General features: G+C 39.5%; 1 protein-coding gene across 1 annotated transcript in view; it reads right to left on the reverse strand.

Moving 5' to 3' along the window:
- Window positions 1-6,928: 6,928 nt before the first annotated feature.
- SLC28A3 (solute carrier family 28 member 3) overlaps window positions 6,929-25,688 on the reverse strand; it is a gene marked incomplete at both ends in the record, with an annotated part of 37,327 nt that continues 18,567 nt past the window's right edge. The window contains 12 exons of the mRNA XM_084225118.1: window positions 6,929-7,031; window positions 8,493-8,616; window positions 10,398-10,496; window positions 11,311-11,392; window positions 13,713-13,910; window positions 15,525-15,693; window positions 16,453-16,583; window positions 16,897-17,022; window positions 18,006-18,086; window positions 18,899-18,979; window positions 23,408-23,485; window positions 24,860-24,973. Of these exons, the coding sequence (XP_084081244.1) occupies window positions 6,929-7,031; window positions 8,493-8,616; window positions 10,398-10,496; window positions 11,311-11,392; window positions 13,713-13,910; window positions 15,525-15,693; window positions 16,453-16,583; window positions 16,897-17,022; window positions 18,006-18,086; window positions 18,899-18,979; window positions 23,408-23,485; window positions 24,860-24,973 (1,386 nt within the window). The remainder of the gene's footprint in view (window positions 7,032-8,492; window positions 8,617-10,397; window positions 10,497-11,310; window positions 11,393-13,712; window positions 13,911-15,524; window positions 15,694-16,452; window positions 16,584-16,896; window positions 17,023-18,005; window positions 18,087-18,898; window positions 18,980-23,407; window positions 23,486-24,859; window positions 24,974-25,688) is intronic.

Consider the following 25,688-nt stretch of genomic DNA (forward strand, 5'->3'; position numbering starts at 1 on the left):
AAAGTACCAAATTGTATCTGTTTCAATCCATGTATAAGAGACAGAAACTATGCATGCAATGTATAGTTTCTCCTAGTTTTCCAGCACAGAATCACACAGATGGATTTCCCAGGTGTATAATCCCACATCTGCAAAATTCCACTCATTTCTGCTAACAATTTTTGTTTTAACACAACTTCCAGCAGTACACCCAGGTTACTGCTTCATTTTACAGATCAGGAACAGAGATGAGAAACTTTCACAAGTGAACCTGGGGTACAAAACTCACAAGTGGACACAAATTCAGATTTATTATATTATGTATAGGGTTATTCTCCCTAGCATGGGGACTCCAAACATTGTAATGCAATTGATGCTGAGGTAGGAACACTTCCCTAGCTAGTGGAGAACAAGGAAACAAGCAAACCCAAATTTGGTATTTCTTACCTGTGTTTAATTCTGGCAACAAACAGGACTTTGCATATAAAAATTCAAAATTTTTTCATTTCATCTAGACAAATGTGATCCTTAGCTGCCGTCCATATTTGCTGTCAGGGAACAAGCAGATTGTCATGTAGGGTGCTCCCATCTCCCTCATATTTCTAGCCACCTGACATCAAAGGCATCAATCAATATAGCAAAAATAAAATATTCACTGTGGCAACCATGGCAACATATGCATTCTGATCAATGTCTTGTGACGTAATGCACTGGTTGCTACAGTGAATCCCTATGCTGCAGAATACCATAGCAACCAGAAAATGCTTTGATTTTCCCTCCCTCTAGAAAACCTTAAAACCCAAAGAGTGAACTGGTTTTCACCAGTTAGTCTTCTAGCTTTGTATTCTCATGTTTCGGATGCATAGCTTCTCAAAGCAAAACAGAAGCATATGAGCAGCTGTACACATACAATACACAATATTTTATGAAGTACTTTCATTGGGGAAACAACTCCTGTCTGATTTACATTGTCGTAAGTGTATGACAGCTCCAGCTTCAGTGAAGATCCACCAAATTTAGACTGATGCAAATGAGAAGAGAATTTGATTCAGCCGCTCATATATGAAAGTTTTGTGACCTGATGCTTGTTTTTATGTTGATACCAGAAAACAGCCTAGGGTTGCAGCAGACCTAAATATTTCGTGGGTCTGCAGAATTGAGATGGTACCACATGGATGAACTGTGGCCACAATTGTCACACACCAACTGCTCCCAGGGCAAATCCAGCTATGCTGGTGACTGCAAAGCAGGGCTGCGCTCCCCATGCCATGTACCTCACAAGGATGGAGAGCTTCCCTTGCCCTGCACCAATGCCCTTGATACGCATATGTCTTCTACAACAGCTGGTGGGGCTGAGGTTCAGAGACACCTTCACACCTCTATGGCACTGCTAAGCATTTAATGCAAGGTGTTTCTAGTCAAAATTTGGAAATTTGTCAGCGATCCACAGACTCACAACTTTTAGGAACAATGAATTTATGGCACTGCATAGTGAGAGGTAGACTGACCACTGCATAGCAAAACCAGTTTCAGCCTGTAGAAGAACTGGGATGAATATTCTGTATCCTTGGCATCTTGCCTCACTCTATTCACAGGTGGTACTTATTTTGGAGAACACTAATTTGTCTTCATAATTTGCTATGTATGACATGCCTCTTTGACTGTGTCCTTGTTTTGGCTGGGATAGGGTTATTTCTCTTCCTAATAGGTGGTAACATGCTGTATTTTGGATTTAGGATGAAAATTGTATTGATAACACACTGATGTTTTAATTTTTTTAAAGTAGTTCTTACCCTAAGTCAAGAACTTTAACTTCTTGTACCACTCCAACAGTGAATAGGCTGGGAGGGAGCACAAGAATTTGGGATAAAACAGTCCTGGTTCCAGACAGGAGAGGGTTCATTTTTGCTGTAGCCAGGAGAGGGTGTGTCCAGGACCTGGTGGTTGCTCTATACCAATTTATTATTCTGTACCACCTCATTATTTTATACCACCTCACATCACTGCTGAGGGACAGAGGAAGGGAGTCTCTGCTGAGGTGTTAAGTGTGGGAGTAAGTGAGGAGCAGTAGGGTAATGCTGATTTCCACACAGAGGGAAAAGTTGTGTGGTTCTGCTGATGCTGAGAGAGCTGTTGGGGTGGTGTACCTGCAGACAGGTTGTGCTCTGTAGTGGTGGCATTTTTGCATGAGAATCACTCCCTTTCTTTTGCTCTTCATATTGCTGCTCTTACTGTTTATTTTCTTATCTCATTGTTGAATCCAGTAAGTTGGTCTTAGCTGTGATCCTTTTGTGTCCCCAGCTCTCTCCAGCCACTCACAGGGGGAAGGGAGGGGAAATGAGTGATTGATGTGGTTTGGAGGGTGTCAGTGAGAGCACTATACTGGGGAGTACCATTCCTAAACCATGACACACACAGAGCCAGAACAGCTGACTCAAGCTGTTTGAAAGGATATTCCATGTCATATGGTGTCATGCTTAGTTTATAAACTGTGGGGAAGGCTGGCTGGGAGCTGCAGCCTAGGGGCTGAGTAGCCAGCAGTCAGTGGATAGAAAACAATTGCCTTATGTGTTATTTCTTCTGTATTGATGATTATGATGGTTATTATTAGTGCCTAAAACAGTCTTTACCTCAACCTATAAATTTTACTTTTTTTTTTTTTTTTTTTTTGTTTTGAATTCTCTTCCCTGTCCCACGTAGCAGCAGGGAATGAACAGGTGACTGGGTAGTGTTTAGCTGCCTGCCAGCAGGCAGCTAACATATAGTCAACTACATATAGTCACAACATATAGTCAACTACTCACTTGTTCACAAAGGTATATAGGTTGCAATGGCTGCTGTGATATGTAGAATTGGAAAAAGCTTGTTTTTAAAATGTCCTTGTTTTTTCTATCTGCCCCTTATCTTAGCCAATTAAAAGAGAAATATTCCTGTTACCTGCCAGACATCCCTAATTTACATATTTCAGTACTTTTCTAAATTGGGTCGAGAGAGAACTCTGTCTTACTTTAAGAGTAATTTTCATTGATTGTACATGTTCTGAGCATGATAAAGGCTATACAGTAGATTTCCTGGAACTGTTGCACATAAAACTGCGTAAAAGTTTTCCTGGAATTATTACCAGTGACTTTTAGTGACTAACATCCTGTGAAAGCTACAGCACAAAGCTATTAGGTATGTACTGACATCCAGTGGGTAGCTTGTGAGGGTGAGAAATTGAGTCATGCCACTAATGCTTCATTCACTTGTCACCTTCATTAGTTCTAACCTATTATGCACTGCCATTCTGCTAACTTTGAAGAAAGTTAAACTCTCCTTTTTGCAAGACCTTTGAAACAGAGCTGCCTCCACATAGACTTTACCTGTGATTTATGAATTGACAAAATGTTCATTTACATCTTTGAGCCTATAGGTGTAGAGTGTGTACTGGATTTATGAGGCCAGGTGGAGGGGAAGAGGGAAGTATGCTACAGGGTGACTTCTTAGAGAAGTTACTGGAAGCTTGTCCAATGGAGAAAATGCCAGATGGCTCAAAGGTGGACTTGCCACTGGCCAAAGCTGAGCCTATCAATGTCAGTGGTAGTGCCTCTATGATAACTATTTAAGAAATGCGAAAAAATCTGCTGCAGAAGGAGCAGCCAAAAGATAAGAGTGAGAAAATGAGAGAAAAAGTCTCCCAGGTCAGTGGAGAAGAAGGGCCAGGAGCTGGTCCAGGTAGAGAGCTGAGATTCCCCGGCAGCCCACGGTGCAGCCTATGGTGAAGCAGCTGTGCTCCTGCAACCCAGGGATGTCCATGGGGATGCAGAGATCCACCTACAGCATGCAGAAAAGACCCACCCAAGACCAAGAGGATGCTGAAAGGAAGCTGTGATACTGTGGGAAGCCCACATTGGAGGGCTCCTGGCAAGACCCATGGCCCCATGGAAAAAGGAGTTGGTAATGGAGCAGAGTCCTGGTAGGCCTGTGGAGAGAGGAACTCACACTGGAGCAGGTTTGCTGGCAGGACTTGTGATCCTGTTGGGGACTAACACTGAAAGAGCCTGTTCCTGAAGGACTGCACCTCATGGAAGGGACACATGCTGGAGTTAGTGAAAAACTGCAGCCCATGGAAGGACTCAAAGACATTGGAGAAGTTTGTGGAGGACTGTCTGCTATAATAGGGATGCCACAGTGGAACAGGGGAGGACTGTGAGGATTCCTCTTCCTGAGGAAAAAGGAGGGGTAAAGACAATATGTGATAAACGGACCACAACCCCAATTCTTCGTCACTCTGGGCTGCTGGGTGGTGGGGATGGAGGTAAAGAAAATCATGAGTAAAACTGATCACAAGGCACAGAGGGAGGTCAGGGAGAGTGTTTTTAAGATTTGGGTTTGTTTCTCTGTATCCTACTCTGAACTAATCAGCAATAAATTGAATTAATCTTCCCCAAATTGAGTTAGTGTTGCCTATGATGGTACTTGGTGAGTGATCTCTCCCTGTCCTTATCTCAAGCATAAACCTTTCATTGGATCGTCTCATGCTTGTACAGCAGGAGAAGGGTAGAGCAACTTTGGTGGCACCTGGCATCCATCTCACCACAAGGTCAACCCATCACGTGCTAGCATGCATTTGATTAAATCAAGTTTGTCTTTTGAGGTCTGTGATGCAGATTTGTTGCTGCTGGTATTGTCAGAAATGTGTTCCTGGGCACTGATAGTTCAGGGTCCAAGCTGCCAGGTTAACTCCAAGCTGGTGAAATGCACTATTCCACATTTGTGTTGAGAGAAATACAGAAAGTTCTACCCTGGACTCCTAGCACCATCCCAAGGATAGAGGGAAAACAGTCACCAGAACACATGACGGTACTTGGTAGCAATCCCCTACTGCTTTCACTGCAGTTTTTGCTACACTTAAGATGTAATGCCCCACACATATTGTCTTTAGATTAAGCCATCATCAAAGCAGGTGGGCAATCTCTTTGAGCAGGTGTAGAGAAATATTAAATATACTCTGCAAAAATTGCTTTCCATCTAATCCAACTATAGAGGAGTCCTAAAAAGGAAAAGAAAAACACCACATCTCTTCCGTGGGAGGAGGGCTTCTACCTTCAGCTATATGAATGGCTTTTTTAGCAGTTTATGCATGATTGTATTTACTAGCTCAAGCAGCCCTTTTACCCAGCATACAATCGTGAAATGGAAAGAGCAGCCATTTAAAAACTGATAGAGCATGGTAGGGAGTAGCAAAGAAGGAGCCAGTGATTATTTGTTAACAGAGTAAATCATCTGGGGTGTGCTTTTCTGACAGCAAGAACTAATGTTTCTGATTAATTTTCCTTGAAATATTATATTACTCTATTTCAGACTCTAAACTTACTTGAAATCCAAACCCTGCTATAACCAGCATGCTGGATTAAACTCATGGATCAAATCCATGCATTTTCTTTAGAATGGATTTACATTAATTATATATCTGTCCTAATCAGCATTATCAACATCCTTTAAAACCACTGAAAATTGAGGATGAATTACCTAGGTGGATGAGGCCAAAGGAAAATACCTAACAATATAAAACCAGAGATAAAAAATCACAAGTAATAGCAATACTGACATTTATAACTTTTCTGGGGATTAAGTTAATAAACTGAGCTTTACAGGAAACTAGCACTTTCACAGTAAGTTCAGATAAATACCCCCTGGAAATAACTGTACTGGCAGCTGTCTGTTAATGAACTTGGATTTCCTGGAAAAGATTCTGCAGTAATTAATGGAAGCTTGAAAAATTAGTAATTGCTTTTCCTGAATAGACCATCTGCACAATTTTTATTTGCAGAGTGTGTTAGAATTTTCCAATGTTCCTGTATTTTAGTTCTGACCTTTTTTCAAAAGCCTTTATCATTAACAATGCCATAGGCTAGTAATCACTCTCTCTCCCTATGTCTGCACAGACGTTACCAGTTTTCGAAAAGTTCTGAAGCTTAAAATCATAACACAATTTCTTCCTCAAGGGGATCCCATGGAGGTCTTCTACATTAAGCTTGCTTGACAGGGAACAGTCATGGTATGGACCTGATTTTTCCTGCATTTGATAGCAGTCAAATGTGTATAAACGTTCCTTGTTGGTGACTTCATGATCAATTTTCATAATGGTTAAAAACATAGATTTAGAAGAATTAATACAGGAAATTTTACTTGGAGGCTGGACATTTTCATTCATATGCGTTAACTGTAAAGAGTGACCAACTTCCTGCACTCTCTTGTGGGCAGAAGGAGGCAGAGCTGCTAGCCCTCAGTTTGGGTGCTTCAGTGGCCAAGCTGATGAGGTAGAACAGGTTTGCAGCTCAGTTGATGTGCAGCTATAGCAACCTAGGTAGGAATATATATTGGTATTGGTAGGAATATATATATATATGTGTATATATGTATATGTGTATGTATATCATTATCTCTGCAGAAAATGCAGATTTCTCTGCAGGAAAGTAATTTCTCTCCATTTTCTTTTGCAGAAAAGTAATTTCTTTTCATGCAGTAAAGACTTCTTTGCTATCAAAAAGGACAGAAATAGTATTAGAAATTGATGGTAACTCTGAATATTATTTCTAGCTTATAGCTATCTGTAAGTGGCAGCTAAATCTTCTGAATCTGATTTTCTTCATGCTTACAGCAGTTTAATCTGGCAAATTAGTTAGTTTCAGGGTAGAAATAAAAGCAGGAGAATCAGGCTTAGAAATGTTCTTCTGTTTTGTAGTGGGAGAAGAGTTCTGCCGCAAGAGGTGTCTTCTATTTATGCCAGTTTAATTCATAAATAATTCCAAGCAAGTCAGAGGAATTGGGCTGGTAAGAGATGAAATACAAAGATTGCATGGGGGGAATTCACACTCATTGTAGCAAAGCAATTCTTTATTTCCATTCTTCCAAGGAACCCAGTTCTTATTTATGATCAATCCTGTCAAAAAAATTCAAATGTAACCTAAGTGCAATGAAAAGCAGGTTGACCCAGTATTTGGCAACACACTTTCCAGGAATTCAGACTGTAGTTTCCTCTGGGAAAGATCTCCTCTGAATGATTTGCACTGGGGGAGGAAATAAAGCAGAAATCAGATAAAACTCCTTTTCACAGAATCACAGAATTTTGTCATGGGAATCTCTCTCTGCAGTATATGCATCTTTACACACACACATGTACATGGCAACACACGCTTTCTCCAAAGCAACTTCAGATGTGTTAAAATTTTCATGAGAAACAAAATAGAGAGACGACTTTCCCCACTCCAGCCAAGTACCACATCCAGATGTTCTCCCTTTTTATCAGGATAACTTCTGGTTTTCTGTAGCAAGTCCTGATGCCTCTGGTACATCCCCCTAGATAACCGAAATTATTGAGGTCTTCATTTCCTTTTTCAATATTTTTACATTTTTAAAGCATTTGCTTAATATTGATTCTGCTAAAAATAGAGCAGGTTCTTGTCTTAGTAGCAACTGGTACAGCCAAATTTAGTGTGATGAGGAAAAGCTGGAGTATTGAAGAAATAACAATGATTGAATGTACCCTGAGATGATTTTTCCTGTGTAAGTTCTTCTATTTTCAATAGCAAGAAAAAAGGATTAATTAAAAGTATTTCTTTCTAAAGTAATTAGGACAGATTAGGACAAATTTGAAGGGTTCTTGCCATAACTTAAATATATTGACCTTTGGTTCTTTGTGAGATAGTGTTAAGTATATCTAAATATGTTCCTTTTTTAATATCAGTACTTTTTTCTTCGCTGCCTTGGATAGACAGCTGTGAAATACAATTTAACTTGAAATATTTTTCTACTTTAAATGCATGCAAAGTTTTCAACGTAAACAGGCCTCATTATTATTATCTTTTGTCACATTACAGACAGAAGAGGGAAGGGAGGGAAAGGCTCCTGACTTTTTTTCAGCTATTGCTAACCTCAAATACTAGGTTAACTTTATGTTAGTTCAAATATTTGATTTATTTTCTTGTTAGTATTTGAGATAAACCAAAAATCATCGAAGGCCAACTCCTGGCCCTACACAGAGCACCATCCCCAGGAATCACACCGTGTGCCTGAGAGCATTGTCCAAATGCTTCTTGAGCTCTGTCAGGCTGTGACCACTTCCCTGAGGACCCTGTTCCAGTGCCCAGACACCCTCTGGGGTGAGAACCTCTTTCTAATAGCCAGCCTAAACTTCCCCTGACACAGCTTCAGGCCATTCCCTCAGGTCCGGTCACTGGTCACCACCGAGGTGAGATCAGTGCTTGACCCTCCTCTCATGAGGAGGTTTCAACAAAGATATTTTGAATTGTCTTTTGGTTCTGTAGGTGTTTGTCATGCAATGGAAAAATGCCCCAAGAGGAAAACAATTCAACAGCACTAAAATAGCCATTCCTCTAAAAGACACTAGTTCACTGAAAACAGATGCCTAAGAAAAAAAGCCAAATACAAAAATAAAAATAACATTAGGTTTTCAGAGAAGATATGAGCTCCCTAAATTTTACTCCCAGAGCATAAAGAGTTCTCAATACCTGGTGAAGAGTTGCTGGCAGCATTCAACTAGCTCTGTGCTGTTGGCAGGGAAATTTGTGAAGTTGGAAGCATTTCCTAATAAGATGTGGCAAGGAACTTCCACACTAGGGCCAGTCAGCATTCCTGTGAAGTAAGTTAGAATTTTCTTAATGAATAATGAAGAGGAAGATAAGTTTCGAGAATGTGAGTCATGAAGCCATGATCAAAAAAACCATTCTGTCTGACGCAAAATCACTATTTGAGGTAGTTATGTAAAGACACAAGGTCAAAACCTTTGAACTGTGAGACTTCTAATCTGAATCATTTTTAAAAACTGAATTAAGTAGCAACCACAACAATTTATCTACTTTTTAGATGTAAGAATTAAACTACAGCAATATCTTATGCTTAGATAATTTTGGTTTTTTGCCTCTTTTAATGATATTAATATTGTGCAGTAATCCTTTCTCACTTCAGGGTCTGTGTGTTTCATTAACTAAGTTGAAGCTATGCTGCATTTATAGAAGTGCAAGTAAATACAGAACCTCTTATTTTGTGTCAAATTGAGTTTGCTTTGCTACATATTCTTTAAAATTTCCTACAAATACTAATGTCATCAGTAACTGGAATAATGGAGACACAAAAGTATGGAAGTGATAGCTCCTCTATATTGTAATGTTGTAGAACTTGAACACATTTTTAATATGTTCTTATCTTAACTGAGGTAATAGAAACTGCTTGGCTTTTCTACTTTCTCCTGAGCATAAGGAAAGCATTTATCATGGCAGGAGTGGGTGGAATGCAATTTTCTTTCCAAAGCAGATTCTATTATTTTGGAGAGATTTTCTCAGTGGCTGTTCACAATATTATTCTTAAGATCAGTATTGTGAAATGACACATTTTAGTAGGACTTCCTGGTTCCTCAGCTATGCTGAGTAGTGTCATGTATTAAAATATTATGGATGGCTGAGAGACGAATGGTATTTCAAGCGTGCTGGTTCTGTAGCCCTCAGAAAATAATGTGGGCTTATCTTTAAAATGTGTATGTTTCTGTTGCTACCATCAACACCAAGGCATAGAGAAGTTGTGGTAGAAATGGACATAGTAGTTTTAGCTACATGAAGTACCAAGACCTTTCTTCACTGTTGAAATATGAGTGCTTTAACTTTCGTCATACCACGTCATACCAATTTTGTATACTGCATGCACAGGAAAGAGAGTTGGAAAAGGGATTGTGAAATACTGAGGATAAATTTATAACCTACTGAAACATATAAATTAATTAATCTTTTGAAAAAATAATTTGTTCTCTTTAATTTACTCCCTAAAATGACTGTTGCCTTGTGATTTTTCACTCAAATTGAAGCTGAAATTTTGAAAATATGGATCAGCTGTGGAGTCCCATTTTAAGACCATTTCACAAGCCTAAGCGCTCTGTGTAAATATTATCCCCTCAAAATATCAACTTAACATTATGACAAAGTGTTGTTCAGATTCTCCCTCGCTGTTAAGTCTTTTACACCCTTTCATTCAATTTTTCAGTTTCTTTTCCAAAATTAGTTCTCTATTCCTGTATCTAGTGGTGTGGAGGAGGGATTGTAATTCATCTATAAATTGCTTTGTTTATGAGTCACATGTTCTGCACAGACGAACAAAAAAAACCCCAAACAATAAAAACCTCCCCTATTAAAACACCATACCCCTCTCCTAAAAACACAAGACATAATGGAAGAACTGAAATATTTACATATTTTCAAATTCTAGTTTTCAAGAACCTTTTGTCTCATATCAACCTTTAATCCTGCCAAGCACAAAAATACTTGTGTTTGAATGACAGGGCCAGCCTAGGTAGATATAATATGGTGCCGGTGCATTGCCCCGTGGTGGCCACTGACAGTAGGGGACACCAAACCCCAGCACTGTACCTGCGACACAGGCCGTCATGAAACAGGCCACCGTTCCCGCAATCATCGCTCTGAACGCACCGTCGGCTATTTCTTTCTTTTTTGAGGGAGCAATGCTTGCTAGAAGAAATACAAAGTGTATGTCAAACAGAAATACACATAAGGAAGGTGAATCTGCCAGCTTTTGCCCCCACAGTAGTAATTTCCCACCCTGCAGTTTAAACTATGGGAAACATGGAGGAAAATGAGACATTTTTATTGGGTTATTTGAAGGCCAAGTGCCAGCGTTGGCTCACTATGTTAAGAGGGTTGCTTATATTTAAAATGGTAACTTTTGTTTTCTTTGGCAGTTTGCGTGTCTGTGCTGGATGATTGTGCCCTTCAGAAGAGTCTGGCCCCATGGCTGGGTTTTGCTCCTCTATGCTGTCCCACTGCTGAGTCCACTGTGGCTTCAGGGTAAAGATGACTGCCAGCAATTCCGGCTGCCTAGTGAGAAACTTGGATGGTTTTTCAATTTTTCTTTTTCCGCTTAAATCTGAAAACCTTTTTTTAAAATTCTTTCCTGTAAGCCTACTGCATCTATGTGATATTTTTACAGGAAATAACCAAATTCATCTCTCAAACCAGCATGCTATGGAGTTGACCTGCTCCTCCTGAAGTTCATGAGCAGTAGTAGCTCAGGTTCATGTTTGAGGTCTAAAGAGGGAAGGCTATCAGAAAGTCTTGGTTCGGTCCCCTTGTCTTCAGTGCCTCTCCCAGTACTTCCACACCAAAGCCTGTACCCCTCTGGGTGCCCTTCTATTCACAATTGAGTGCTAGACTTCGTCAGAGCAGCTGCTCAGCCCCTAATGCTGCTAAGCTTCACCCCCTGTTCCTTTTGGTGCTTTCTTTGGGATTTCTCGACAAAAAAATTGTCTGTGAGAGTGGTTCTTACTCAGGCCTCCTATTACCAATCCCAGGGAGCCAAAGTTGGCAAATCCACAGAGAGCATAGGTGGCGATGACTTCAGAGCGAACCTGAAAAGCAAAGACACACCCTCTGAGTGGTTTGAAACAGCTCATTGTGATTTAAAGGTCTGAAAACACTGTGCCTCTGAGTACAAAAATAACTGTTATGCTTGGTTGCTGCCCAAGGTGTGGCTTTCAGAAAGGTAGACTTGTTCCCTTGTTGAGAGTCACAGGCTTGTATACCTGCTGCCCATGTGAGGGCTGACAAACTATGCGATGATTTTATCTTTCACATATATTGTTGTGCCTTTTGAAGTGAGTAGTAGTAATTAAAGAAAAAAAATCTTAATAGTGGCAATTTAACTGCTGTTTTCTGAAACTATGAGTCAGAGAGCTATAACTCAACTTGTTTTTTACAGCTGGATGCCTCTATAAAACTCTTTTGAAACCTCAAGTTTTGGTATGCATCCCTGAATTTTTTGACCCTGAAGAAGCAGAGGGCTCTATATACAAATTGACTTTGTGCATGGTCCACCCTGCAAATAAGACAAATTGGTCTCCTAGGAAGTGTGTGTTGACAGGCAGAGATGGCCATTATGATTTTGGAATCCCCATTAACAGCTGATTTCTGTACTGACTTCTGACACCTTTCTCCCCCTGGGTAGCACCAACTAAGCCTGGACCTCAGAGTAGACACAAGGTTGGCCTTTGCCTCCAGGGAGGGACCCCTCACAGGACACAAAATGGTCCTTTAGGTGAAATCAGGATACAAACCTTGAAAGCCTCCAGATAAATGTAGTTCAAACATTTTGAGAAAGGAGGCAATATATCTCTGCAAATGGATTTTTGTCCCCCTGGCAGCTCCGAATTCCTATTTACTGTGGTCTAGGTTCAGGCTGAAAATGAGTGAGTGTTCTAGCAGGTTTCCTGTTTATTAGGAGTTCCTCTGGTTTAATTCCTCTTTTATGAACATCAATTTGTAGGTACTTTCAATCAATCTGTACAAATGCAGGAAAATGTTTTTCAAGTACCCACTCTACCAGCTTTTCCTAGAAAAAGCTCTGTGTACCCTGCTTTCATTTGCACTCTCCTAGCTCTGAAAACAGGAAGCCATGTAATTAATGACTCAGGTGAAGACACTTGTTTGCTCAGTCTGAGAGAATATCTGTGTGTGGATGAATTAGAGAGCCCTGAAACTGAAGAGAAATTGGAAGCCAAGCACACCCTCACCTGAACTGTTGTACTGTAATTATAATAGTTATCAGCCAATTTTTACCAGCATTATGAATTAAAATTGTTTATGTTTCTCAGAGCTTTTCACCATGGAAATGAACACAGCTCCTTATAAGTATTAGAAGTGAATGTGAAAGTACTACATGACATCTTATGAGAGGAAAAAAAAAAGTTAAATAGAGTTCCAATCAGAAATACAAGTGGTCAGGAATTTGGTTTTGGTTTTTAATATAAGAGGTATCTGCAGCATCCCATCTGATTCAAAGAAGCAAGTAAGAGCTGTACAAAATACTTTCTAATTTAGGGTTTCCCTACAGTGGCAATCTGTCTCCATTTAAGAAAGAGGGACCAATGGAGGTGTAAGGTTGGATTTAATGGTTTTTGTTGCCTGTGGTCAGGACAAATTCAGTATGTGCTATGTGTGTGAATGCCAGAGAGTGGAGCAGTCATGTCCACAAAGGTCAGCTTTGATCACTGAATGACCTTTGATCACTGAATGACACACACACAAGATCCCTTAGCATTGCCTTTCTCAGGGCTCTGTAGTAGGAGGTACACATCTGCTGGGTGAACTGTGAATGAGAGGTGGGACAAGGCTGGAAAGCTTGATTGAGACACACTGGCTGGACTCAGTGTGGCAAGGGAGGTGTATGGCATGGACTACAAGTCTTTTATTACTGCCCTCTGCAGAGGGAACAATAGCCTACAGCAAAGGTGTGCCAGTAATGCCATCTGCTAGAGCTTGCTGAATGCCTCTCTTCAAGATTAATGCTTGGACAAACCTCTGAGGGCAGGAGGATCCTCAAATTCTTTCTCAGGGTTTTCTTGGGAGAGTAGCTCATACAGAAGTACTGAGAATCAGGTAAAAAAAAACTTGCCTTGAAGACAGCCTCTGTCTTAAGTGTGGTGTCCTGTGGGACACTGCATGTTCCCCAAACCCACACCCTTCTGTTTCTATGCTTGTTCAAGACAGCTATGGCGATGAGAGTCACAGCAACTGCACAGAGCAATGCTGCACTTTCATAACTGAACAGTGTTGTTTAGACACATCTTAGAGTAATATGCAACCATTTCATGCCCATATTAAAAAATAAGTTGGGTTTCGACATTGAAGTATTTGATCAAATAAATCTTTAGAACAGAAAATGTTACTTACTGTCATATACTGTTTCACACCATTAATGTACATGCTTCCACCCTTTTCTCTGTTTTGAATCAGTTTTGAAAGGCGCTCATAAGCCAAAAATTCATTGAAGAAAGTTTTGTAACCTAGTAGTCCACCAACAATAAAACTGTCTTCCCAGTCTACTCCCATCATGAAAGAGAATGGCATGAAGACATAAGCACAAATGTTCTGCAGAATGTATAAGAAAAAGCAGATCAAAATACATGTCAAAAAACAATAGAAGACAGTAAGGTTTCTAAACTTAAAATAAGGATGTTTTATTTTAGCAGAGGGAAATTGGCCTTCAATTTTTGCTGCCATAAACTCTGGGAGAGTTTTTAATTGTCAGGCATGCTTGAGTACCTTTTAAAACATTAATCCAGACTCTAGATATAACAAAATATTTATATATCCCTAATTTTATATGCAAAATAAAACAAAGGTTTCTGTGCCTTCTTTTCTCTCAATAATGGCTTCAAATTGGGCACAGTGTTTGGCAAAAAGAAGGAAGATTGAACTAAAAGAGCTGATAGGAGAATTGAGGATTCTAATTCTTCTGCTAGATTAAATCAAATGTGTTAATGAACACGCTTAATTATCAGGTTATTGGACTCCAACTGGAGTAAACAAAAGAGTTGTCTCTGCATAAAAGCTGTGCATCTGACACAATTAAAGCTGTACCTGTTTTTCCTGGCAGTATAAGATTTATGCAAATTGAAAAAGAAATCCCATATCACAGTATTGCTTGTTTCTATATGAGAGAAAATAGCTTCAACTGTGAAAGGCTTTGGTCAGATTGTGCTTAGAGAATATAGTGGAGGTCTTTAAGCAGTTACTGTTTCTGGCTGGTTTCTCTGCTCGCAGAAGATTTGCACATTAGTGTCTCTCCCAAGGGAAGATTGACTGCATGCACCATATCTGTGTGTCTCAATTCCTTGTAGACTATCTACCTGTCTAAATCTTACACCACCAGCCCCTGCCCTGCACGAGTATGCCTAAGGCACACATACTTGTGTCTCTCCTCAGCTATGGGAGTCTGGGGTGCAGTGAGATATCTGTGAAGGCTTGGCAGGGTAATAACTTAGCATTGCTGAAGCCATATCTGTTATGAGTGGCTATTCACTTCAGCAGTACCTTTAACACAAGTTATATCCATGTTTCTCACAGGGCTTTTATGAGGGTCTTGCAAAACAAAAAGGCTCAAACCACTGAAACTAGGTGTTTGCATTGAGTCAAAAATGACATTTTGACCTAGGTTCAAACAGAAATCCTGTTTGAAATCCATTTGCTCTATTGAGTGATTTGGGTACAGTTTTACTTTGTAATTGTATTGAGAACTAACTGATATTGAATAAGTCTGGTTTCAGGCAAGTCCAGCCTTCCCCAGTGTCCCCATCTAAGCGAGCACAGTATTAAGGGTTTGATAGGACCTTTTGAAGATAAAGCCACTCTTACATTTAGCTGAAGGAGATGTTGATGGCTTGGCCAGCATGTAACTGACAGATGTACTGCACTGCCAAGTCAGAGGAGGCAGGTGCCAGCCTACTCTGTATAGACATACCCTGAGAATTAGCAAGAACACCACAAAGGGAAGCAATATGCAGACTAATAGATACAGAAATACTTAAATGGCAAAAATTTTACTTCACCTGTTAAGAAATTGTTCAGAACATGCAAATAAAATATGGGTTTTGATCATGTTAAAACACAAAATGAGAACAAAAACCAAACAAGCCGCACTTAAATTTGAGAAAGACTAATTATGCATGTATGTCAGCTGCATGAAAAACCTGGACATCATACCTCAAAGGTCAGCTGTGGATAGTCAAACAAGTTGCCCACCCAAGAAAGGGCCGAGTCAAGGAAGCTCAGCAGGGCAAGGAAGGAGATCACATTCACAGCGATGTTTGCTACCAGCCCGATGGAGGTAGAGGCACCCTGGCTGGCTGCTTCTAGCAGATTCTTTGATTCACTTTGCCAATGAAGAGAAAACCACAGCGTGAATATTTTAAATTCAAGAACAAATAACATAACTAAAATGTACATGTACTTGATCAGAATTCTAGTACTCAAGCTGTCTGCACACTCATAGAGAAAATAATGAAGAGGAATGATGAGGTGAAGTAGGCTTTTCCTGTCAATCCTCATGGCAGACACTTGAAGCATATGGTTGTGGTGCCCTGAGGATGAATTCTCGTACATTCAGGGTTGAGCAAGATATGGATCAGATCCCAAAACTGTAGCACTGCTTGGATTAGGCAGTGGTCACTGCTCTTCTCCCACACAGCCCTTGCAGAAATGCTTGGGCCATTCAGAAACACACCCTAAGAAGCCTTTTCGCTTTGCCTGTCATTCTCAAGAAAAGTGTCCCTGCAGATGGGCAACAGCTTTGCTGCTGTTGTGAAATGATTGCTTTGCCTTTGCTTTTTACGTTTGCATTTGCAGATTCATTACAGAAAAAAGACAGTAATGTTACAAAAGGGAATTACATGCCTGGCTGGCAGGCATATCCCTCTTTCTTTGGAGAGTTTAGAGTTTGGCCCAGTCCTTGGCACAGGTAACAGAGCACACTCACCTGAATTCATAAATCAACCATTTGCAGTATTTAGTCTGCAATTAATTTATTGCTTGCACACCTACCCTGTAATCCCCTTAAAATTTATGTGTGAGCATTTTTTTTTTCCAGGCTTCATATTTGCAGTAGTATTAACTAGTACCTAGATCAGCTTACCTTTTTGCCATTTGTATGCCACTCCTCAGAGTTACCAGAGGCTTTTCAGTTTCAGGCCAGAATAATTTGGAGGCAGCTAATGATGCTGGTGCTGACATGACGGAAGCAGTCAGTAGGTGGGAGGAGGAAACCTAGAATTCCAGGTGACAGAAAGTGCTCCATGATAACCACATTATGCACAAACATGTAAGAATGCAATAATTTTTTTAGTTGTTTGTATGATTTTTCTACAGGAGGTCATTAAAAGTTCATATTGCTCATAAGGAAATGAAGAGAATGAGCTATCAGGAGACCAGGGATGTTTGTGGCTAATGCCTTCAGAGACAAATAAAACCCAAACAGTGGGAATGATTGAGAGATACTTTAAAAGCATTGTAACTGGGTGAAATACTTAAAAGATTTCAGATAAACTGTATATTTTGTAGTTCTTTTCCCCTGTCTTACCCCAAAAGAAATATATGCTCCTAAGACACTTCCAGCAATAGTCGAGAATCCTGCTGTCATGACTGCATGGAGTTCGGATTTGGTGATATATGGTAAGTAGGGCCGTACCAGGAGAGGAGACTCTGTCTGGAAGTGAAAAACACGCACCAAATTAAGAAATCCCTAATAAAAACCCAAAGATTTATTTTATTAATGGCAGAAAAATTAGTCTCTGCATCATACTCTCTTAGATATCTTTGACTAATTAATCCTTGTGCTAGGAAGTGCTCAAATTTCAATAGATTGGGGCTTTTTTATCCCAAGAAAGAGAATGTCTGAAGACAATTCTGGCTGGTTTGCTGTCTCCCTGAAAAGCACAATGAAACTGCCAAGAAATTCTATTCCAGTTCTGAGTGACTTAGGGACAGCCACAGGTCTGAGCCACAGATAAGGCTGTTAGTCAAGTGAAACACGCCACTCTGGCATGTGTGTGAGCACATCCTGGAGGCAGTCTCATGCAATGGTACCTCTCTAAATGTTGAAGCAGTGTGATGTGGTGATGCACACTGCTAAATATCATGCTACTAGTGCATTTGGGCTTGGACGTTAATTGTTGATCTTTCTACATTTCTTCTAAGCTTGGGACAGACATTATTGTAAATGTGGGTTTAATACATTTCCCATTAAAGCGGTCTGTTAGATACTGTCCACTCTTTTCGTGAATAATGCCTTATACTGCTCACCCTGGATCTTCGTTTTCTTCATTGTTTCTCTCTCCTGCCCTTGACTGCTTTGTGTGCCATCTTTTCATACCACTTGCCTTTTCAACTGGAAAAAAGCCCTGAAATTGTTATTTCTTCATAGCCTTGGAGTAGTCTAGCAGGGAGATTATCATCTACATTTATGCTTGACGTTCTGTTGGGAAAACATATCGCTTCCCAAATCCTTTCCGCTGTGCATCACTACCAATATATGAAATTTTGGAAACCTATCATCAGTCTTGATGTAGTAGAATCCTAGCTTTGATAGAGATTACTTTTTTAATACACAACTGTTCAATGAGCAGCATTATTTCCCTAAATCCTGTAATATTGTTACATGTTAGCATGTTTTTGTGTGCTCCAGCTCACCTGTCCCACAAATATGTTACCCGCAGCTACCAGAGACTCAACAGGAGTTGTTCCCATGAAGACGTGCATTATCCAACCAACCTAAAATGATTTTAAAAAAAGAAACAAAAATTTGTTCTGCCTGTTCCATGCCCTTCTCAAGTTAACCGTATCAATCGAAGAGACATGCTACAATGCTTCCTAAGTTCATTATTTCAGCTTAAAGGTGTAGCACATTCATGTAATTGGTACCTGCTAAAATAAGACAGAGGAGAAGTAATTTAATAGAACTGAAAATACTCCAGGCTCTTTCTGGGCATAAAAATATTAAATTAAATTAAACAAAGCAGATATTTTGATGTGTTCTTATTGCTTATATTCCTGTCCAAAAATACTTGCATCATATGAAGGGAAAAAATGTGAAACTTAGATTAAGGCTAAAAATGCCTCATTGCAATTTTAGCACACTAATGTCAGCTAGGTGATGTTTGTGGTGCCTATATAACAATCCTGTGAATGTAAAGAGCAAAGAACTTTTAATTTAGGAATATCTTCAAACAAAGTTTAACTGCCATAGTGGAAGATCTTTTCCCTCATATGACAGGTTTATTGGACAGAGACGACAGAAAGTGGACTTGATCTTAGTAGCACTAGACATAGATGCTGACAGAAGTGAACACTTAGAGGGTGAGGTGAGGAACCTGCTTTGATCTTATCTGGGTGTCTGTGAGCTAAAGCTAACCAGGCAAATCTAACAATTAATATGACATAAACAATGAAACCAGACTGAGAGATGCCAATCAAAATTTTGCAATGGTACCATTTGGAACTATTTCCAGACTATGGCTCCTCTGCACATGTTCAAAACATTTCCCACACTAGCCAAATGAGCATTTAATTGGCAAAACACATACCTTTCCAACAAGCCACTGCATGAATCCAATGTGGTAAAGCATAGACATAACCGTACTGAAGAAAACCACAATTGGCAATACCTGATTTGAAGACAGAAGATCATTAAAACTTCTACAATGGTTTCCTTCCTGACCTTGCTATCTGTGCTTTAATTAAATAATTTTCATTTATCTACATAGCTTTCTAACATGACTGCAATTGTTAAGAAACTGTTTAGCTTAGCATAATATATGTAAGCTTATGGCCATGTTAAGTCAATTCAAACATTTACATCCTTTAAAAAGAATCTATTTAAAGGTATATACTTACTAATTACAAAAAGTGAATATAGGTCTCTCACAGTGGATACCGAAAAATAATTTATTTCAACATAATTTAAAAGAATTGTACGAATGCCTAACCCAGTCTCTGATGGGCTATTAAAATCAGTCTCCGATTGAGTTTCACCCTGAATAAAACTAATATAATTAGAATAAAACTTGATTCTCAAGTATGTGAAATACACAGGACACCACCATTTCTATGCTAGTATAGAAGAAAAAGAAAAATCTGCCCCCAAAAAGGTCCAAAATTAGTGAGACAGATTATTTATAGCTAAAACAGTACCACTTTGATGTGAAAAGGGGAGGCTTCCTAGACCCTTAGTGTGGAGAGACTTATTTGCCCCTGAGCATTTAATTTGTCAGTGTACCAGGAAAGCCAAGAGCCTTGTAGCTGATTAGCCTTTCAGCATCCCATTAGGGGGACCCTTAACTGAGTAGTCCTGCTGGATTGGAGAGTGGTTTGACTGTTTTACAGAAACACACCACCAGCATAAGGGAGTCCTCTCAGCAGGTCTTGCCCTTTATTAGAGTGTTACCTGCTACCAACTGCCAGCACCCATAAAGGATTCACACTAATACTGTCAGAAATAATACATGTTATTGCAACATGTTAAGGTTAGAAGATTGTTGCTGGTTGTATCTGACTGCAAAACTAGACTTTAAGCAATACACAGATAGGCTCTAATCCCAAGTAAAAGTATTCAGGGCACATAGAGCCTGGTTCTTACCAGTTTACAGGTATCCCTACGAGGAAGAAGACAGGTTCAGCCCATTGACTCATCTCAGCAGTTAAGATGGAGTTTTCCCTAACTTTCCCTTGTTCTCAACTTACTTATATACAATTTATTTATGTTTATGTGGAGTCTGAGTGACTCTAGTCATACATACTTTTGTTACTGATTAATGCAAAATTGTCTCCCTTTGCTTTTAAAGATACAGTCAAAAAGAATGTAGAGAGCACTCCTGTGAGGGGTGTTCATACATCAGGAGCAGTTAACTTTGGCATGGAGGTGTACATTAATACTATTATTAGGCTTTAATGAAGCAAGTTTGTCTAAGGAGAGGGATTTTGTCACAGTTGCTGGCGCACCAGTGGGATATCTTCCCCTCTTTCCCCGGTATGCTGTTTATCAGCTGGTATGCATTTTATCAGCTACAAAGTACCACCGAGTTTCCTTCCCTGCAAGGATTTCCACAGAGTCTGGCCATGGTGACTCCACTCCACTCCACTCCACTCCACTCCACTCTCCATTGCATCCCCCTTAACAGGTGATGGGGAATCATTCTGGAAGGGTTTAAAGTCATGCACCAGCCATATTCCATCCTGAAAGCAGCAATTGTGATTTACCCTGCATTTTAACTCCTGTTAAAATGTGAATATAACCTTTAAGTTTGCTCTAAGTGTATCACCAGTTACCAGTCCACAGGGCCCACAGTCATTTTCCCACAACCATGAAGACTAGGAAGCTTTCATGTGTGTTCACTAATGGCATAATGCATTATAAATAAAATCAAGTAACAGAATGAAAAACAACCACAACAAACCACTTTGTTAGTTCAGATCTTTTCAGTACATAGACTCTATGTCTTTCTAGAGGAGAGTTGGTACTGTAAACAATTTTGATAAACATTTAGAAACTCAATTTCGATGATCAGAACCTTTCACTGAAAGGACAGAGTGCAATTAACCAATATTGTTGTGCTGTTCAACAAATTAATATAATGCTGCTTTCTCTAGCTTGGTTCCTTGAACCTTTTTGCAATTCTGCAGGGACAGTTTGCCATGCAGTAACAGCAGACAGCTTAGTTTAGCAAAATTAGTATCTTTCTCCCCTGCCTTTTCTTTTGTTATTACCATACAGAAGAGGAAGTTAAAATTGTTGGCTGCTCTTAACTCCCCTCCTATTTGTGGCTTGATGTTGAACTTTTTCCCTATTTTTCTTTAAAGAAGTTGCTATTGATGTTTAAGAAACATCGTGCTTTTTCATGCACTCCTAAAGTTTGACCTTGAAAGCAAAGATTTTCTCAGGGAACCATAGTTCTTCTGGTGTAAAAAAAATGCTTAAGATTTAACAGAAATCTAATTTCTGCCTTGCTCGAGGCAAACTTTGTCTTATGTAGTCAACAGGATAGAAGACTTAATACTAAAAGGTCTTTTCCATCTACTTAAGTACTTGGAAGCTTATTTATGTGGGCAAGTGGGTATTTTTTCAGAACTCTGAAACTCTGCATCTGAAACCCTGCACAAATACATACTTAAAATAAACCAGTTTATGCATCCAAATATTTGCATTTTTGACTAACTAGTGCTTCCAGAACCCTGTGCTCAAAGACACTGTGGGACTGATGGAACAGGTCAGAACATATACAAGTATGCATATGCACAACTTGGATGTGTCTGCTGTGGTAATGTGTCCACTTCACCTGGCAGAAAACTGATGTGTCCCTGCATTTTGCTGAGGACGCAACGGGACTCTGACAGACATATCCTGTCCCTTGTCTAATCTCTGAGGAGCTAAGAATTGTCTTTTGGATGATGCCTTGAAATATCTTGGGGCAAGACTCAAAGAGCTCATCACAACATGCAAACCCCACAAAATATCTGAAAGACACAAAAAAGCACTTTGGACCAACTTAATGTCTAAATAAATAACAAGTGTTTCAAGAGAAAATGGGCTGGCTGTCACTCACTGTTGTTGGAAGAGGAAATTCCCTGTCTAGAGAAGGAGCAGATGGAGCATGTTTTGATATTGCTGTACACTTGTCTGCAATTCCATTTACCATATTTATATGCATTTATTCTTATATATATGCAACTCTGAAAACCAACTGGTTTTCTTTTAATATGAGAATAATCTACTTAAACCTGTTATAGAAACAAGGTCTAGAAATTCCAAGGTTTTACTGGCTTGAACCATAGGATAAGACTGATGTATGTTTGCCTACACAGAAGCAAACTTTTGGCTGTCCAGTTCCTAGTTATGGCTTTAGTAAGCAATGTATTTTGCATCATCAGGGAGGACTCAGAACCACCTTGAAAGAATCATATTCATAAAGCATTGCCAATAATCATGAGAAAAAGTATGGGGGTGGGGGGGGAATTAAATAATTTCATCCCTCAATCCTGTAGTTGAGAATCAGAATTGTTATTTGAGTGCACAAATAAGTTAAGTAAATACCTCCCAAAGTAAAGGTAGGAGGAACCTGGAAAGTGAAACAGAAGGTACAAAAGAACGGCTCTTAAAATATAAATATATTTATTGATGAAACGCCTAAATTTTTTTCCCTTCTAAGATGTTCTGACTGTTCTTAGTAGCAGGCTATTTTACAGATGGCACCTTCTCTATCAAGTAATGAAAGAGGTACGTTTGTAGAACATCTAGTTTGGAATATCCCCTCCTCAAGAAAAAAATAAGAAAAGGCATGCTAGCCCATGGTCAGTTATCGGAAATATCAAAAGAATGATCTCCAAGTAAGTCCTAACACATTTCTCGTATTTGCTTGGGGTTTATTTATTTGTTATTTGGGTTGGTTTGGGGTTTCTTTTGCTTTGTATGTTCTTTATTCCAGCCAAAGCAAACATTGTGGCACAAACTGTTTCTCAGCACAAAACCAGGAAGGATGATGGTGCTGATTAGAGAGCACAGAGTAGATAAGCTGTATTCCAGCTATTTTCCAAAAAGATCTCTTAAGAGAGAGATGGGAAATCCCTCTGTGATCTTACTAATGCAGTATCATGTAATTCTTCCTGCTTATACAGCTTCCAGCTCTTCCCTGAGGCATGAATAAATACACATCTAGGCTCTCCACTTCTTCAGGGGAAGTCTGTGAAGCAGTGGTCTGTACAGTACTTAAGGGTACAACAGCATGGCATGGCAGAGCCCTTTTAGTCATGGAGAGGTGGGGAAGATAGGCAGGAGGTAATATAGGTAGGTCAGTGGCCAGGTACAAGCCTTTTAACCTATTTGTTATAATTGGACTAAATAAGTGCAATCTCATTGTTTGGTAGTGAATGAAAGTGTTCCCAAATTTTCTATTCAGAATATCACATCATAAAGAATCGTTTACCTGTTGATTTCTCTGATGACTACATAGGTATCACAAGCCACACAATTTATTTCCCAGCTATACTGTTCCTCTTACCATTGTTTATCTGCCACATACAGTGTATAACAGCCATCTTACCTTAAAAGCAAAGAAATGATCCGTGTATTTGTCACCAAACACAAACTTGGCACCTGCATCAGAGTACGCCAGAAAAGTCTGGGGGACAGAAAGCAAAGTAAATTAGCAGCCATAAGCTCTGGGTACCTGCCAAAGCCACACAAAATACTGCTAGTTGTCTTGCAGAAATATGGTGAGGTCCAAGAACCAGGTGAGCTCTGATTTGTAGGGGTCCGAGATTGGCTGACTGTATTTGGCTGAACTGAGGGTATCCACTTTGCTCTGTTGAGTGCCTGACACAACAGACTGTAAGCTGCAGTGAAAAAAAATTTACTTTTTAATCCAATTCTGTGGTGCACTTCTATGCTCCATCTGATGCAAATAAGTACAATGAATTATACAGCTTAAAATTGAGATTTGACAGCTGAAGTAATGAGTTTTGAAAGGTGCAGCTAAGAGTTAGCCTGAGGGAATCTTCTAGTTTAAATTCTGATCCAGTACATTTTTATACTTCTGATGCAAATATATGCATTACTGATAGAGTTTAAAATGGAATTAAAATACAGTTTATAATAGCTACAGTAATTAGTTCTGACAGGATAGACTGCAAATGAAGCTAGCAAAAGGGGGCACCAGACCTGCTTCACTCAGAGACTGAGAACCTGGTGACAAAATCCAGATGATTTCCACTGACTGCAGATTAGACAGACATCAGATTTGTACCTTTGCTCCTGCACAGAGATAGTACATTCTGCTCTGTCTGGTTTTACATGTTCTTAATTACCTGTGAAGAACAGCTGTGAGAAAGTATCCCTGAGGTGAAAAGTCTGAATGTCCTTCAGTGGGTACTCTCTCAAGTATATTTTGGATACTGCTTATTCATTGCTTTACAGTAGCCGGCTTTTTTAAAAACTTTATGTCTACAGGGCTACCTGCGGATAGATCCCATCCACTTTCTAGAGATCCCTTCCAGCAGGCAGATTTGGATTTTGCCACCTGTATATAGCTGAATTAATTTTCTTATATGTCATGAGGACTATGAAATGTCTCTGATGCCAGGAATGTTGCTGCTCTGAAGACAACGAGGGCTGTGCCCTAAATGCCAAGGCTTTTCAGCATATTGTGTTTATTGCAAGGATGATTTGGAGTTGAGCCATTTCTAGGAGCTACTATGAGTGCCTTGACACAACAGTAATTTGTGTTTCAAGAATGCCAATTTATAACTTCAGCCGAATGATGGTAAAGCCATTAATAAATGGTATTACTTTGGCTATTGTATTAACTGAACAAAAAAAAAAAAAAAGAAGAATGTTGAATTCAGGAAGTCAATTACCTTTCTGAGAATCCAGTTTTTCTCAAGAGAAGGAAAAAATCAAGGGACAAATGGATCCTTGAACAGCCTGTTTGTATAATGTAAGACTCTCAAGACAGAAAATTATATTAAAAAAGCAAGGATTTTGCTCAATAGCTTACCTGGATCTGAATGCCTAGCCAGTTAAATACATCAAAACCCACTTTGGTCCTCAGAATAAGAATCCCAAGAATAAACTGCATTCCTATTCCTGAAAATACTGGTCTCCAAGCAACCTAGACAGACAGAAAAATAAGGAAACTGCTTGTTATTTAAATAAATAACAGTTTACTTTGGAAGTTTGTTTAAATGTAAGGGGATCATCTGACTATACTGCAGAATGGAGCAGCTGCCAAAACAGGTTGTAGGGGACCTGGATCTTCACATATCTGGACAGAGCATAAGGAGATTTTGCCACAGGGTTTGTCCTTGGGTAATTTCAACTCTGTTTATGTCCCCTAGCTTTAAAGACTTTTGATACTTGAGAACTGCTCAGTTTTATATTGTGATTTATCATATAAAGGCAGTCATAGGAGAAACTGCGGCTGCTGCTGCTGAGTTCCTCTTCACTACACTGATGATTCCTGTTCTGCTGCCTCAAAAAACATCTTTGTTTTGTGAAAATTGCATCAAATAACTTACAAAACAAAGAGCTATGATGGCATTCTCTAATTTAATCACATCATATTTAAATAACACAAACCAGTTAGTTGTAATGAGGGCTCATGGGAGAGCACAAAGCATTTGAAGTATGAGGTTTAACCTCAGTTGGTGACAGGTGCAGTTGCAAAGGATATGGCAAGTTCATTAGTCCTTGCTGAGAGGACTTTACTTGTTAAGAAAGTCTCAACACTGATGAAAGTCATGAAAAAGTATTGGGAAAACTTGATGACCTGGACAAAATATGTATGATTAATGAAAGAATGCAGAGGTATATGAGACTTGCAAACA

This window comes from Fringilla coelebs, assembly GCF_963513975.1.
Source record: "Fringilla coelebs genome assembly, chromosome: Z".
In the NCBI taxonomy this organism is placed as follows: Eukaryota; Metazoa; Chordata; class Aves; order Passeriformes; family Fringillidae; genus Fringilla; species Fringilla coelebs.